A 16,211-nucleotide genomic window follows, 5' to 3' on the forward strand; every position below is an offset into this window, starting at 1 on the left:
CCCCCTTGCTTTATTCAACTGATGCCAAATCGGTGCGTGTCCACCTTTTCTCTAGAGGGCGTGGGCGATGTTTGCTTCTGGCAGGCTCTTGGGCAAAGGAAACAAGTGGGCGTGAAACAGGGCGATGGCCGACAGGCAAAGAAAACAAAATTATGAACTTCCACAGCTGTTTTCCTGACGAACTTAACCGCTAACTATGACTTATAAAAAAATTAATATACGTAGTTATATATTTCGTAAAGATATCTTTCGTAAAGTTTCATCTGACTGAGGTCCTGAGCTGTAATTTTTAAAGCCTCGTGAAACTATCTACCTTCTGCTTTCTAAGAAATAAAAAAAAACAGGATAAAGGAGATCATCCCTATCTTGTTTAATTAAAACCTAACTAAAAATGATATATTTAACTTTCTAATTTTAGTGCTGTTTGTCAACAGTTCTAAATTTAATAATAGTTTAGTATTTGTAGTGCGCAAATTTAGTGAGATGCCTTGTTGATCACGTATTCATTCCACTTATCCATGATACGGGTGTAGGGAGCTTGAAAATTTGCCATGTTGCCGTGCGTGCTTTCAGTAATAGATTGCACATATCGTCAAGATGTGACAACAACAAAATTGGCGCCAACCTCGTTCCCACGGCCTTTTCCTTTAGTTGGGGGATCCAGCTGAGGGAAGAGGCCCTGGGAACGAGGTTGAATTGGAGCACCTGGGAAGCCAGGTGTGTCAATAGGGACTTTAAGCAGTCAGGACGGCAACGCCACGGAAGACGTCGATTAAAAAATGAGTTTCTACTTTTAGTTAGAATTTCGAAAATGGCTGGATGTATTTACCGTCTCATAGGGCGCCAGACCTCAACTCAACATAACGCATAAAAGTAGCGTTGAGTTTCAAATGTAAATTAAAATAACTTGCCGCCGCGGTTTAACTTCATAGACGACGCAAATTTCGGTGATTTCACGTTGTTGTTTTGCAAAGGACGGCTAAGAAATGTACAAAGTTTGAAAACGCACGTGCTGGCTTTTGTTCTGCCAATTAGATCTATTGTTTTTCCACGTTCTCGTTGCTGTAGCCGTCGTGGTTTGCTTAAAGTCCCTAATGACGTTTTGACGTCTTACGGTGGTCTGTTACTGAATAGATGCACGAAAACATAAAATTCATTTGTTTTATCAACAGCTTATATTCCCAGGGGGTGGGAAGATGAACGAGGTTGTAACGAACGCGGCGTAGGGTTCATCAACTAATATTTATTAAAGATTAACTCGGATGTATTGCTTATTTTGTTGGACAACTAACCACGGGTTATCAAAACCTAGTTTTAAAGGGTTAAAGAATAAAATGCAACGTCAGAAATGAGTTATTTCACCGAATACCGTCGATTTGAAATACAAACATTGTACACCGTAAGGTTTGAGATCACCGCAACGCAGCAATGCCAATTGCCAATTGTTCGAGTTCTTCACCGCAATGTTAATATCGCATCGAAAAAAGGGTCAACACCACAAACCCCAATGTCCCTCTCATCAAGGTTTTCAGGTAGCCCCGAATTCCCTTTTGCTGGACTGTTTTGTGCAATGTAGAAAGTTCTTTTTGTCATGAAAGTGCCGAATAAAGTAAAATGAAATAATAGTTATCAATCAGAGTCCTTCAGTGTGCGCGAAGGTGCTGCGCTACCTATGGCTGGAAGAAGCTTTTCTCGTGTTCTCCCAACATCTTGTGTGACTTTTTCACGTTTTAGGGCCTTGTAAAATCTGTTCTATCGCCTAATTAAGCGCCAGTTAGGGTAACATAAGAATATTGCAGAGCCTTACAGGGATCAGGTAAATTTTCATCGTGACAGAACCAAAATCCTCTGGTCCCCTCCCTCCCCCTCCCTCCCCCTCCCCCCTCCCTCCCCCTCCCCCGTCCCTCCCCCTCCCCCCCGTCCATTTAATAGAGCAACTGTAAATTACGTAATAATTCTGAATTCACGGCTTTGTCAAAAGCATTGATGGTACCTTTGTGCTTGGTGCTTAGCAATGGTACAAGGTTCTTTGTTAATTTGTTCGACCGATCATTTACATTACCTTGCGGACAGACAAAATAACAAGAATTTTCAAAAGAGCTCTTTATTTTACATTAGCACATTAGCCTACAATTCACGGCACTTGTTCATCGGCGAAACAAACCGTTCGTGATGAGCTTGGGACGGGACCATTAATAACGGCAAGTGGATCACACGGCTCAGAGAAACAGAAGTCTGCACTTTTTACGACGCGCAAATACTTAAAACATAACAAAACCATAAAATTCTGGTTTCTTAACATAGCAAAACATCAAAATAAAAGTAATAGATCAAAAGTGAACGAGGCCGGTTTGTGATGGAAAAGATAGTTAAATTTTAAAAACTTGAAATATATTGCGACAGAGGCAGGGAACCGTGAAGAATCATGAAAAGACAAGTGAAAACGCGTTCATTTATTGAGCAACCAGAATTGATTTCACTAATGCTAGAAGTAAGTAACAATACAGTGCAACACCGAGAAAGTCCAGCTTGTGACAATGCATATATCGAAGAAGAGCTCCGTATTTTCTTCCAGTTGGAATCGAGTTTGAAGACCGTCTAAGAGAGAGATCTAAACTAGTACCTTGGTACTTCTCTGAAGAACTAAATAAAGCAAGCAAGATTACGGTGGATGGCTAGAGAATGATATTTTGTTAGCCAGCTGTCCTCGTCTGTAACCGAGAGGGAAAAACAGAGTGAACTCGCGCCTTGTGAGCTTATTAATCCCCAAAGACACTAAAATACAGATCGCGTAAAGTGTTCCTTCGACGCATCATAGCCATAAATAAGGCAGTAGGAAACAATAAAGCTTTTGAAATCCGATTAGGACTGTAAAACCCCATGTTTGTTTGTCATGTTTATATTAGGATCATTGACCTTGAACATGTTCAATCCGGTAACATGGAGTATTTATAGAGATTTATGGCCATTAATTCACGAGCGGGTGTAACGGGAGTGGATGACTTCTACGTGGATTAATTAAAAAGATTATTTTTGGAGAGCCTTTTTCACTCTTCTAGTCCACGTATAGTTTCTGCGCGCGGAAATCTTTAATCTATAATAGCTTTAAGCTCTTGACCTGTGGACCTTTCATACTGGGAAGGCGTAGTTGTTTTCCTCTCAGGAAAGATTTTCACCTTATAACAAGCTTTCGCTTAAAAAAAAAAAAGGAGAACGAGAACAAGAAAGCAAACGAATGAACCAGTGAAAGATGACAATTTTTCTCAAGAGTGGGATCAACTGACGTTTCGTTGTCATGGTAAAAAAATCTCTTGCACAATTTTCTGAAAGTGTACTACATCATGTTACATCATGTACGGCGAAGCACTGTTGAAAGCCATGACAAGTTGACTTTCAATGTTTTTTTTTCCTTGCCCGAAATGAATCGTTGCCGAATTTTCCTAGAGAGTCATGTACTTCGCCGAAAATTATGCTGCGTTAGAAACAAGCTTTCTCGAATCAATGTACCAAAACGTACTGTTTGGTGACTGACAGATCGTTTTTTTAGATTTTTCTCATTTTTGCACGAAACGTGCCATATTAATTAGATGTCCGCTTTTTCCGGTTCAAATGACACTCAAACTATCTTTGCATAAAGTAGGAAGTGGCTTTGGTATCTGACCTTGAAAATGCTTGACTCTAAGATCAACGACAACCTTAAAAAAATACGTGGATTAGTGAACATGGGTGATTCGAACTTACTTGTTGTCGATTGCGACCCACGTGGTGCTACACTGTTTGGGTAATTCGAGCCTCATATCGAGGCTGACACTGGGATATAATCTTGGCGCGCAAGCTCGATTGTTATCACAGCCACATGCTCTCCGTGGAGTAGTTCGCCAATTGGACGAAACGTAACCCTGGAGCTCGAATTCAGCGCAGAAAACCGGTTTTAAAACAGCTGATATGGACAAGAACAACAGTGGTGATATGGAATCGAGCGAAAAAAAATTGATTGAGAAAGGGAAGGAAGCAAACGGCGAGCAGACTAGTGATACTAGTGGCAGCAGCAGCGCTGTTGATGAACGTGACGTTAATGTTGTAGAGATAGAGGATGAACGCGAACAGTGGGGGAAGAAAGCGGATTTTTTGCTCTCTTGCATCGGCTTTGCTGTAGGGCTGGGAAATGTTTGGCGGTTCCCCTATTTGTGCTACGACAACGGTGGAGGTTAGTGGCTATTTAATAAAAAAAAAAAAACCTTAAGAAGGCTTGGGTTAGAGTGTTTATTCAATGTACAAACTCCAAGAAAGCGACTGTGTTATCATTTAATCGACTTCAGAGGGTTTTAAAGGTCCGTGAACGGAGTCAGTACGGTTAGAAATTGGGTTAAATGTGAAAAGCCAACTGATTTCATTCAGTTTCCCTGTAGAGAACAACCAGATAGTCTTTCCAACTGACCACGCTGATTGTAGAACACGAATGAATAGAGGCAACAACGCAGTCAGTACTTTTACTCTCATTAGCTATGCATGAGCGGTTTCCCGCGCCGCTTGAAACTTGTCTTAGTGGCTTTAAAAATCCTTGTAAAGGGACACTATTACGATCCCGTTACACATTAACGTAGATGTAGTACCTCGATAAAATTATTGTTCGGTTTTGCATCCGGTTAGTCGAATACAGTTTTTGCTTTCCGTCTTTGTATATTTAGAAGATGAATAATTTACCAACCGACTGCGCAGCCATGTGGTTTTCGCGGAAAAACCACGGAAATTACAAACAAAACTATTCGCTGGTAGTGCGGGTTTGAAGGTTTTTGTGATATTGGCTTGATTTGGGGTTCGTTTCACGCTGTTGCGATGATGAAGCTACGAATTAACGACAAAAAAGGCCAACTATCTCAAGGGGAAACTATAATTACGTGAATATGCATGGACAACATCTTCAGCGTTGGCTCACGTGAATGTCTAATGTTTTGTCTTTCAAAGCTTTTTGGAATATAAACAAGACCCGAGCAATCACAGATGAAAAAGACAAAAAGGCTCATAGAATGAAATCTTTTTGTTACGTGCATTTTAATCGTTGAAATTAGAGATCGCTCTAAGTGCATCTGATAATTATTGTAACCGGAAGTTTATATTACCCATTTAAATAAGTTCTAGTGTTTTCAGATATTTGCCTTGCGAGTGAACTAACAAGCAAAACTCATTAATGGAAGCAAGTAAATAGAGAGATATTTCATTCAAGAAAAGGAATTTACTCACTCAACAGTTGGCTGAGTGAACTTTGGAACTCTGACAGCTTGTCATTCATCACACTGCGACTTAAACGGAAATAAATTTAAAAAAACGCACGGATTTAAATCCTTTTTCTTTTGTGGTGAACTGTTGTTTTTCAATAATGCAGCATACCGTACTTATTTTTGTTTGGATTTCAAATGCTGTTGCTCAACACCTTTTGTCATGTCTAGACATGAATCTATTTTATTGTTTCACTTGTTTTGTAATCAGTTACAAATGGAAAAATTTGTCATAGCTAGTTCTCAAAATATTTATGCTGGAAAGCTTTGCAAAAAATGTGTATTGCAACAGCTTGTAAATTAGAGAGTATTGTCAGGAAAGAGTTAACGTTATTCCCAATAATAATTGTACAGTGTGGTTACTGTTCTCAGATTTGCTTTTCAAGATCTTTAACTCTTTGTGGTTCATCCTTCAATGTTTCCTGTTGATTTTAAAGGAAGTGAACTTTGGAAGACTGCCTGCATAGAAAACATACAATTACTGAAATATCTGCATGGGCAATGGTATTACTATCACAATAAATCACTAATGGAGGCTTTTGTTATTTATCATTGTGTATGAAATTTTCTTTACAACAGACATAGCCGAGAGGTTATTGCTACATGTAACCATCTAAACTCATTGTTTTTATTTCATGTATTCCTTCAAGGGGCTTTCCTTGTTCCCTACCTTATCATGCTCGTGTTGTGTGGAATGCCGATGTTCTACATGGAGTTGGCTGTTGGCCAGTATTTCAGCCTTGGGCCAATTGGAACATGGGGTGCAATTTGTCCATTGTTCCAAGGTAACAATAAAGCAGTTTTTAGTTAAAGGTTGTTTAGGTATCCCATGCATTTACGTGATATAGTTCAGAATAATTAAGATTGACCCTATAACACATAAGGAATGATAATTTATCATAGTGATGACAGAACATGTTTTTTGTGGGCTATTCCTGTGAATTTTGTGTTTGCAGAAAATGTTCCCCAGTTAGTTAAAACTCTCTAACTGGTAATTCCATTACCTTTCTTGACAGTACAACTTTTAGGCCAAAAAAAAAAAAAAAAAAAGCATGTGGAAGCAAAGAGTGAAGTGATGTTCAAACAAGATCAAAGTATCTTGTTAATTCAAGATGTAGAAGTTTCTTTTGTATTATTAGGCAGTGACCGTAAAACCTAAATTATGAGCCAAGGCCTACTTTGTATATATATATATATATATATATATATATGCAACCCTTACTCAGGGCTAAACAGTTGCAGTGGTCAACTGGCCACAGACCTGTAGAAATTCAGTTTTAGCTAGTTGTTTTCAATTTTCACAAGCCACTTTGGCAAGTAAACAAACTGGAACTGACAGAACTAGTTTTGTCTTTCTCAAGGAAAAGAAACTCAAACACTTTTCTCAGAATTATCATAGTGGACAGATATGTTACCAGGCATGTGTTGTTCAGGATGTGTGCAAATTTAAGTCATTTTGCTGTGTAGTACGTAAACGGGTAACTGAACATATTAGTATGTTGAAAGAAATATTAGACAGACAAGACAGCATTTTCTTAAAGCACAAATTAAAGTGTTTTTTTTTTTTCATAGGAAGTTAGTAGAACAGAACATGAGCTTCCTGATAAAAATCATGTGCAAAATTGTGCATGACAACATGTGGGTGATTTGTCCTTGTATGCTTACTGACAGAACTTATCACAACAGAAACAACTGAGTGAGAAAAGCTATTTCCTTCAACATTTACATGTGAATCAGCAATCCCTATCAGTCAAATTTACTACAGTACTGAATCTGTACTACAGTTTGCAAGATTGTTCAGAAAAGTTGTTTTGCTTTTGAAACATCTTCGCAGTGCCTAGCTGTGAAGAAGTCTTGCCAGTTTTAACAATGGTGTCCTGGGGTCTCAATATTTTTCAACTCCCATCTGAACAGAATAGTGTGCTACTTAAGGTCAATACATATATCTTATTAACCAAGTCCAAGGGCCGTACTGGGAGAATATCAGCCCGATGACCGATATTCTTCCAGTACGGTCCTGAACAAGCTTGGTTAATAAGAGATTTATTATACGACTGAAGTTTGAAGGGACACAAGTGCGGTGTCATTCAGGACCTTTCGGGACAACGCCCAGTCCAATACTGAGAGAATATTGACTGGCAATAGAGCATTTTGATTGGTTGATTTTAGTTATTGGCCCTCTGACTGCCCGAGTTGTAATAATTGATATTATGACTGTTGATGCACTGATGATAATCTCTCTAAGTGGTGGATCACCAACAGATTGTCACTCCTCCTTTGCTGTTGCCACATGGCTTGACTCTGGGGAGAGGGCTAAGTGGCCAACTTTCATGGATTAATTGAACCTTTAATTTTTTACCATGTAGTAAAACCATCTGGATAATGGAACATCTAAATCTTTTGTCGCTGAACTGATTTCATCTGAATTCCAGTATTATCTGGCTAATCATGTGGCATCTCACAAAATATCGTTCTTGTCATATAATTGGAACTGGTTTAAACATGGTCTGAAGAATCAAATCTTAGAACCTTCAGAGCAGCTTAACTGATTTCTTTCCTGTAACAAAACATCTTAAACATGTTACATTTTACAAGGACCTGGTGTGTGTAAAATGTAATTATGAACATTATGTATAAAAGGGTTTCACTTGCAGGGTGCTGTCAAATCTTGATAGTAATTCTGCTGTTATTGGACCTGGTCAACATCAGCCCTTGGCTAGTAAAAAAAATTGTGGCTAGTAAAATCTAAGTTGTCAGTAGCCTTTAGGCTAGTGAGTTGAAAAGTTAGTTTCAAGCCCTGCAGTTATTAAAGGTCAAAATTTTTTGGTAAAGACATTAGGGTAGGGCTCCTTTTCTGAAAGGGCCACCATGCCTACATAATGGTGACTTAACTTGAAGTATGTCGTAAAACATAGTTTGTGATGTACTTAATGTCCTGATTTCTCTTTTTTTTTCTTTGCTATTCAGGTGTTGGATTTGCGAGCATGATGGTGTCTTTCTTGGTTTGTGTTTACTACAATATCATCATTGCTTGGTGTCTTTACTTCCTCTTTTTGTCGTTTCGCAAAGATGTACCCTGGAAGACATGCGACAATTGGTGGAATAGTGAGAAGTGTTATGCTGGGCGGATTCCAGACATGAAAAACTGTTCTTCTGGCCTTTCTAATAGCACAGTTTTCCTTGCAAATAGCACTGCTGCACTTGCTAATTCAACACTCAAAAACTGCACAAAGGCAACAGCAGATGATTTTAGTTCTCCAGCTCTGGAGTACTGGCAGTGAGTAGTGATTCATTCTTTGTTGTTTCTTTTGGTGAATTACATGTTTGTGGCAGGGTAGATTTTCCTCTTTTTGTGTCATTGCATGTGTATTGGAAATTGTTTCTTAACTTGCAGTATTTTTTATTTGTTCTCTTTTTCTTGCAGAGATTATGTCTTGCGTTTAACAGACAGCATTGGGGATGCTGGAGTTTTTAGATGGGAGATATTGCTTTGTTTGCTAGCTGCTTGGATTGGGGTGTATTTCTGTATGTGGAAAGGGGTCAAGTCGTCTGGAAAGGTGACGTTGGGTTGAAATAAATTTCTTTAAATGAAAATTTAATACTGCTTTAAGAAAATATCAACTAAAACAATTTTACTTCTCCTCTGTATAGGTTGTGTACTTCACAGCAACATTTCCTTATGTAGTGCTTTTTGTTCTGTTTATCCGTGGAGTCACACTTCCAAATGCTAAAGAAGGGATAATTTACTATTTGAGCCCTCAGTGGTATCGTCTCAAGGATCCCAAGGTTGGTAAATGCTACTTGTGTGATGATTCGAGCCATGGATCCAATTTGGATTGCTCTTAATTGACCATTCCCTTAAATTTTGCTTCATTCTATTAACTCTCTGATACTTTAAAACCTGAACCATTAAAAGCATGGGGCATCAAGTCCTTCATAAGGAATGCAATGCTAATTGTAATTGCTGTCAAATTTTGTTGCAAAATTAGGAAACGTTTTTATTAAAATTTTTATCTCGTGGTACCCTACAGTGAAATAATGTAGTTTCACATACACCAGGGACATGTGAGGGAACTATCTCTCATCAAACAGACAAGATTTTTATATCCAAGTCAATAGTTCATTGATTAGTAAAATTAATAAACTAGTTTTTCTGAAATTGCAAGTGAGATGTGTATACAAACCTGAGATGCTGACGGTGATCTTCAGTCCAGGGCGCATATAAAACAAAACCTTTTTGTTAAGTCATATGTTCTTTTGTATAGGTGTGGGTTGCAGCTGCAACTCAGATTTTCTACTCTCTTGGAATTGGCTTTGGTTCCTTGGTGGCCATGGGAAGTTACAACAAGTTCCACAACAATGTTTTCAAGTAAGTAGTTTCAGTGTACTTGTGTTTTTGTTTGGTGGATGTTAACCTCATTCCTGCACCATGGCTGGTTACCTGTCTCACTTAACCCTCCAGACATTGACTTGTGAGCTGTGTAGTTTGCAGGTTAAGGCTTACAGTTGTTACTTCTAGAAAGACGTGCAGGAATCCGGTGTCTTTGCCAAGGGAAAGGGAGGTTGTAAAGTTCCCTTGTGTACAAGTGCAGTCCCTCTATCAGTACAACTCATAACATAATCATGTAAAGTGTGTGTTCTGAAACAAAAGTTACTCTTACGAGTCAACTCTTACACTTCAGTAGTTTAAGCTGTGGCGTTTACCATTTGTTAAATAGTGTTCTTTGTAAAGAGAGTGCTACAGTTTTCGAAATTGTAAACTCTAAAGCTTTAACCCCTCTTCTCTGCTCTTTTATTTAGAGATGCAATGATGATTTCCTTGATCAACTGTGCAACTAGTGTTTTTGCTGGCTTTGTCATTTTCTCTACTCTTGGCTTCATGGCACATAGCCTCAACAAAGATATTGAAGATGTGGCACGTTCAGGTACAGATTACTGTTGTCAATTCTGTGCATGTAATTCTATGCATGTAATTAAAGTGCACCTAAACCCAAAATTTTTTTTTCACTTAATGAAATAAGCTTATTTTTTGGAGTATTTCTGTGCAAAAATTTTTTAATTTGCTCAAATCTTTAACACATTGACTCCTGAACCGCCTGAACCTCGCGATCGCCTGGCACGAGAACACTTTCCCCCCTACCTCCCATACTAAGTGGAGCTTTGTCCCCAAACTTCCTCTATAGTTTGGAGATCAATAAGCCAATCAGAATCCGTTGTTTGCGCAGATATTTTTTCGACTTTAGGGGGTACTAGAGGGGCATTACTCTATGCGTCTTCACTAAATGATCAAATTTGAAAATATGGCGTCTACGCAGCCGACCCTCAAAATTTTCAGGTCGGATTTTTTGTTCATTTGCGATCGTGTTAGACCTTGTGGAATTCAGAATGTAAAGTAACAATGCTCTAGAATACTCTGCTTGGAAAAGAATGGATATCCAGGTCTTAAAAGTGACAGAATAAGCTCTCAAGTCAACGACACTACGATTCTCTAAGGCGATGCGAATTATGGACATAAAGTGAAAACCGAACTTTCGGACTTCAAGCAGGGCCTGGCGACAATTTGACGATTCGATGGCCCGGTAAATATTATGTTCGAGTAACAATGTTTTCAAAAAGTATAGTTTAATAGAAGATTTTGCCTCAAATCGAAGTGTTTTCAGAATTTTCAACATAACGCTGTGCAATTTCTGGCCATGAAGGCAAGTAAACAACGATCTAAGCATGATGAATTTTACCGCGTGGGCTTTGTACACATAAGAAATTCGTACGTTTTTCGCTTATAACAGCAAATCAAAAACTGTTTTGAATAAATCTGACGTCCCGAAATATTTCTTGGCCATTTTAGTCTTGCTTCCTATTGATAGATTCCATGGAACTTGAGATCTCCTCACTCACGGACAAATTTGCATATTCCCTTTTGAAATATGATCCACATGCCCATTTTCACACATGCGAAAATATTTAGCGATTTTATCTTTCATCTTGATTTTTGAGTTAAAACATAATATGCACCTATCGCTTTTTTCGTCGGAAATAAGTTCTTTAATTAGTCCTCTTTCACTGGAGCTAGTTTTTTGGGAAAGCTGATTTTTAAAAATTTACTGCGCATTGTGTTTGCCTTCTTGGTTTCTCCAAAATTTTGACTTTTCGTCGGCACGTGTTACACGTAAGTGTCAATGGGTTAATTTTCTATGCCCAGTCAAAATACGGAAAATCGGCCGCCATCTTGCCCCACGACCGAGTTTAAAGAAGAATGGCTCTAGCGGGTAATGTGACGTCAAATCGAGAACACGAAAGTCTGCATCTCACACATTTTCACTTGTTTGGGAAGATTGTCGTCGATATTGTCCGAAATATGCCGACTAGGTGTGTTGTAGGAAGAATGTATGAAGCGCGATACCCTTTTGCAAATTTCGCACGTTGCTACATCCTTCTACAACACACTTAGTCGGCATATTTTCGGACAATTATCGACTACAACCTTCCCAAACAAGTGAAAATGTGTGAAATGCAGACTTTCGTGTTCTCAATTTGACGTCACATTACCCACTAGAGCCATTCCTCTTTAAACTTGGTCGTGGGGCAAGATGGCAGCCGATTTTCCGTATTTTGACTGGGCATAGAAAATTGAAGATTTGAGCAAATAAAAAAATTTTTGTGCAGAAATACTCAAAAAAATAAGCTTACTTCGTTTAGTGAAAAAAATTTTTTGGGTGTAGGTGCACTTTAAGTGTTATCTGAAAAACTAAACATTTCAGCAGTCAATAGTATTGACAGTCTTTCATTGGGCGGGTTTCTAAACTTTTCTGAAATTGCTAGTTGAGTGGTTTTTATTACTTTGTAAACTGACTTGTAGGAAGTAATTTTCTGTTCACAATTTGGTGTACAAATATAGCAAGGTTATGTCTGATAGTGCAATATTTTTTTCCTAATGGGATTTTTCTGGTAAATATGAGTTGTTGTCCCTCCCCCCCCCTAAAAGTCAAAATTCAGAGTCCAGTTGGAAGATGTACATATGTACATATTTCTATTTCTTAATTAAGTGTAAAGTTTTAAATTAGTTAGCAGGTCCACATCAGGACTTTAGTCTTGCCTACCTAGTAACCTGCTCTATGAAATAAACCATGTATGTATGTATGTATGTATGTATGTATGTATGTATGTATGTATGTATGTATGTATGTATGTATGTATGTATGTATGTATGTATGTATGTATGTATGTATGTATGTATGTATGTATGTATGTATGTATGTATGTATGTATGTATGTATGTATGTATGTATGTATGTATGTATGTATGTATGTATGTATGTATGTATGTATGTATGTATGTATGTATGTATGTATGTATGTATGTATGTATGTATGTATGTATGTATGTATGTATGTATGTATGTATGTATGTATGTATGTATGTATGTATGTATGTATGTATGTATGTATGTATGTATGTATGTATGTATGTATGTGTAAGAAAGATCCTAAGGGCATCAAATTCTTTTTTTCCATGATTCCATACTTATCCATCAAGGGAAACAAGCTAAACATACATGTTTTATTTTCTTTCTGTAAGGTCCTGGTCTGGCCTTTGTGGTTTATCCAGAAGCTATTGCTCAGATGCCGATTTCACCTCTTTGGGCCATTCTGTTCTTCTTCATGCTACTTACTCTGGGCCTGGACAGTCAGGTGGGGTCACTTTCAGTGAATCAAGATTTCTTTTCTCATCATGCTTAATAAAAATGTAGATGAGCTTAAAGAAGGAAAAAAGTATATGGAAAGGTAAAAAAAAACAACAACAACATTAAAGTGAACATGAATACAAAATGTGGTAAGAATTTAAACTGTGCTTATGCTTGTAAAGAGTAGAAAGGATTTACCTAAATGTCTCTGACGTGAAAAAAGCTAGGACTAATCAAGGACTTGGACGTGTCATCTGCAGTCCTGGTGTAATGTGTCCCCCAGCTTTGAAGCTGCTGATGTTGGGTGCACATTTGTACGATTCATTTTTAAGACCATTCCCTCATCTGATGTGTAGTTTTGCACTATGAAAAGATTGTTTCTTTCTTTTATCTTTCAGTTTGGTATGATGGAAGCAGTAATTACAGGAGTTGTTGATGAGTACCGCATCATGAGAAAACACAAAGAACTGTTCATCTTAGTGGCTTGCATTCTGTGCTTCCTCCTTGGCTTGCCTTGTGTCACACAGGGGGGAGCATATGTGTTGAACTTATTTGACTACCAGTCGGGAGGTGTGTCTCTTCTGTTCTTGGGTTTCTTTGAAACTGTAACCCTGGCCTGGATTTATGGCACAGACAGATTTTCTCTTGACATTGAGAAAATGATTGGTCGTCGTCCAGGAGCTTGGTGGTGGTTTTGCTGGAGGTTCTGTGCACCTATCATCATGGCAGGAATCTTCTTGTTCAGTGTATCCCAATGGGGTGGCATCTCCTATGGTGACTACAAGTATCCACCATGGGCAGAATTTATTGGATGGCTTATTGCCCTGTCCTCAATGCTTTTCATTCCTGGAGTGGCAATATACAACTTATATAAAACACCTGGCACGTTTATGGAGGTAAGTAAAACATCACAGCTCCAAGGGAAACTTTAACTTAAAGTTGGTGCTTTGGGATCTGAAATCATATATTGTTAGTCTTTCATTGAAATTTCCCTTTGTTTTCAAGTATGAAAATATGTGCCATATATTTAAACATGGAGGGAGATTTTTAACTTTAGAATACATGTTTTACATTCCACAGAGACTTTTTATCTGCCTGAAACCAGATCCAGTTGTGCAAAGAGAAATTGAGGAAAGGCAAGGTCTTGAACACCAAGTTGAACTTATCAAAGTTTAAATTGGTGAGTTTGCCTACCACATAGTTTTTTTTCTTTTTTAGAAAGTTGCAATCTTCTTTTCCTCGTCATTATTGTTTAAAAACTGCAAAGGCAGTTTGTTATTGATTTTCTTTCTGTTTTTCTTTCTAGATGGTGGAAAATATTGATTTTGTAAGTAAAATCCAAACTGTAAAAATAAAAAATTTTCATCTGGTGATGACATATAAATAGAACAACAAATGATCCTAAAACCAAGCACTAGTCTCCAAAGATTAGTGGTGATGTACATGTACAGAACTTTTCCATGCAAGAATTGATGTGTATTTGTAAAGAAAAGATACAAAAGTCATGGATCTGGTGCTGGTTGTTGGAATTGTGGATAACTCTCCCCACTGGATAAATCTCTGTCTGGTGGGTGGCACAGCAAGGATTGTTTACACCTATAACTGCTGGATAACAATTTATCTGTTGGATAGGGTTATTTGCCCTTTGAACAACTGGGTCTTGTATTTCTTCAGATATAACTATCACAAAGAACTCAGCAAGGAAGCACAGGTCAAGAGTTTCTTGTGAAAATTTGTTACCTGTTCTTTTAGTGAACCCTTTCCTTTTCCCTCTTAACTTTACTGGAAAGCCAAAAAAGAATGCCTGTTGTAGTTAAACTTTGTTGTTATGCCATGCAGTTTAGCAACAATGTGTGCTGGGTGTTGGTACTTCTTGATATAGTTTAGCTTTGTAATATGAACACCTGAATGTTTTCAAACATGTGTGTATATTGCTTAGTACAATATAAAGTTATGCACTGTTTCAGTGTAAAGGTAAACTCTTACACTTACCATTTTCTTGAAGCTACCTCGCATGAGATTGTGGTGGCTGTGCCATCAGTTTTGCAGATGAAACTAACATTCATGAAACTTGTTTTAAGAAAAGTGCACTTGCAATAAAATTGCCAACCTTTTTAAGTTTCACTTTTTCAGAACTTAAGTCAGCTCTCTGATTCAGTCCAAATTCGTTATATTTGTCAAGCGTGAATACTAAGTAAAGAAATGTTAAATTTATATTTGTTATAGCAGTGTGTTAATACACACCTGTACACAGCAAAGTAGTTATTACACATATATAGAAGTTCATGTTGTTTAGTTTTATCGCCTGCTAATGCTTGAGATTTTTGTATAGCTACATTTGTTATGTTATAAAATTGGCGAATATATGCAATGATGAACTACATTGACTGTATCAACATCAATCTGCTTAATGACACTCAAGAGTTTAAGAAAAAAATATTGATTTTTGATACTGGAATATTTTGCAACCTTGACTGAAACCAGTGCCACTTGAATGTTGAGTTTTAATCAAATTTGACAATTATATACCTTCATTGGAAAATCACTCTTTTCATATTAGGTCTTCCATGTAACTCAGTTACTGTTAGGTAAGGCAGAAATAGTGATGCTCTTTCACCAATCACCATCAGTCTTATATTAAATGATACTATTGTCTAAACAAATTAACAAAGCTGTGAAGATAGTCTAAATTTTCTGTTTAAATTACCTTTAATAGGTTGTATATTGGTTAGTTTAAAATTTAGAGACTTTGCTGCCAGAGTTAATTTCACTTGCACTGAATTAGTCAATGTTGGAGTTGTGAGATTTTCTAATAAAAATTACTTTGGTACAATATGTTGGATCTTGTTTACTTCTTTGGGGAACTTTAAAGTCGTGTTTTAGAAAAATTTAGCTACTGTGGTCTTTTACGACTGAAAGATAAAACAAGAAGTTAGGGCCTCTTTACCAACATTGCAGAGAGTGAATGGGTGAAGGGGCGGTAGTTTTGGTACCAAGGTTTGAAAATGTTACTTACCATCAACTGATTTGATGCAAGTGTCTTAAGATTAGAGGATTGAAACGGCAAGATCAATTTGAACCTCCCACATAATTATTCAGTACTGACGTGCGAGGCGACTGTTGACCCCTGTCCGTTTAAGACTTACTTCTTACTTGTTCACCTCCATCCTTTGACGTTTGTACCTGTTAGAGGCCTCAGTTAATTTAAATTTGGGTCGTGCGTTTGCAGCCATGAATTGCCGTCGAAGGTTTG

At 37.7% G+C, this 16,211-nt stretch overlaps 1 protein-coding gene across 1 annotated transcript; it reads left to right on the forward strand.

Moving 5' to 3' along the window:
- The first annotated feature begins 3,672 nt into the window (after nucleotides 1-3,672).
- Nucleotides 3,673-15,793, forward strand: LOC111336867 (sodium- and chloride-dependent GABA transporter 1). The gene is made up of 11 exons (XM_088743109.1): nucleotides 3,673-4,207; nucleotides 5,927-6,061; nucleotides 8,244-8,553; nucleotides 8,701-8,833; nucleotides 8,928-9,062; nucleotides 9,542-9,645; nucleotides 10,077-10,201; nucleotides 12,853-12,965; nucleotides 13,357-13,854; nucleotides 14,039-14,138; nucleotides 14,265-15,793. Exons 1-10 carry the CDS (start codon nucleotides 3,946-3,948, stop codon nucleotides 14,132-14,134), a joined length of 1,911 nt encoding a protein of 636 aa, XP_088599235.1. The 5' UTR covers nucleotides 3,673-3,945; the 3' UTR covers nucleotides 14,135-14,138; nucleotides 14,265-15,793.
- Nucleotides 15,794-16,211: the final 418 nt, after the last annotated feature.

This window comes from Stylophora pistillata, chromosome 13 (assembly GCF_964205215.1).
Source record: "Stylophora pistillata chromosome 13, jaStyPist1.2, whole genome shotgun sequence".
Taxonomy (NCBI): Eukaryota; Metazoa; Cnidaria; class Anthozoa; order Scleractinia; family Pocilloporidae; genus Stylophora; species Stylophora pistillata.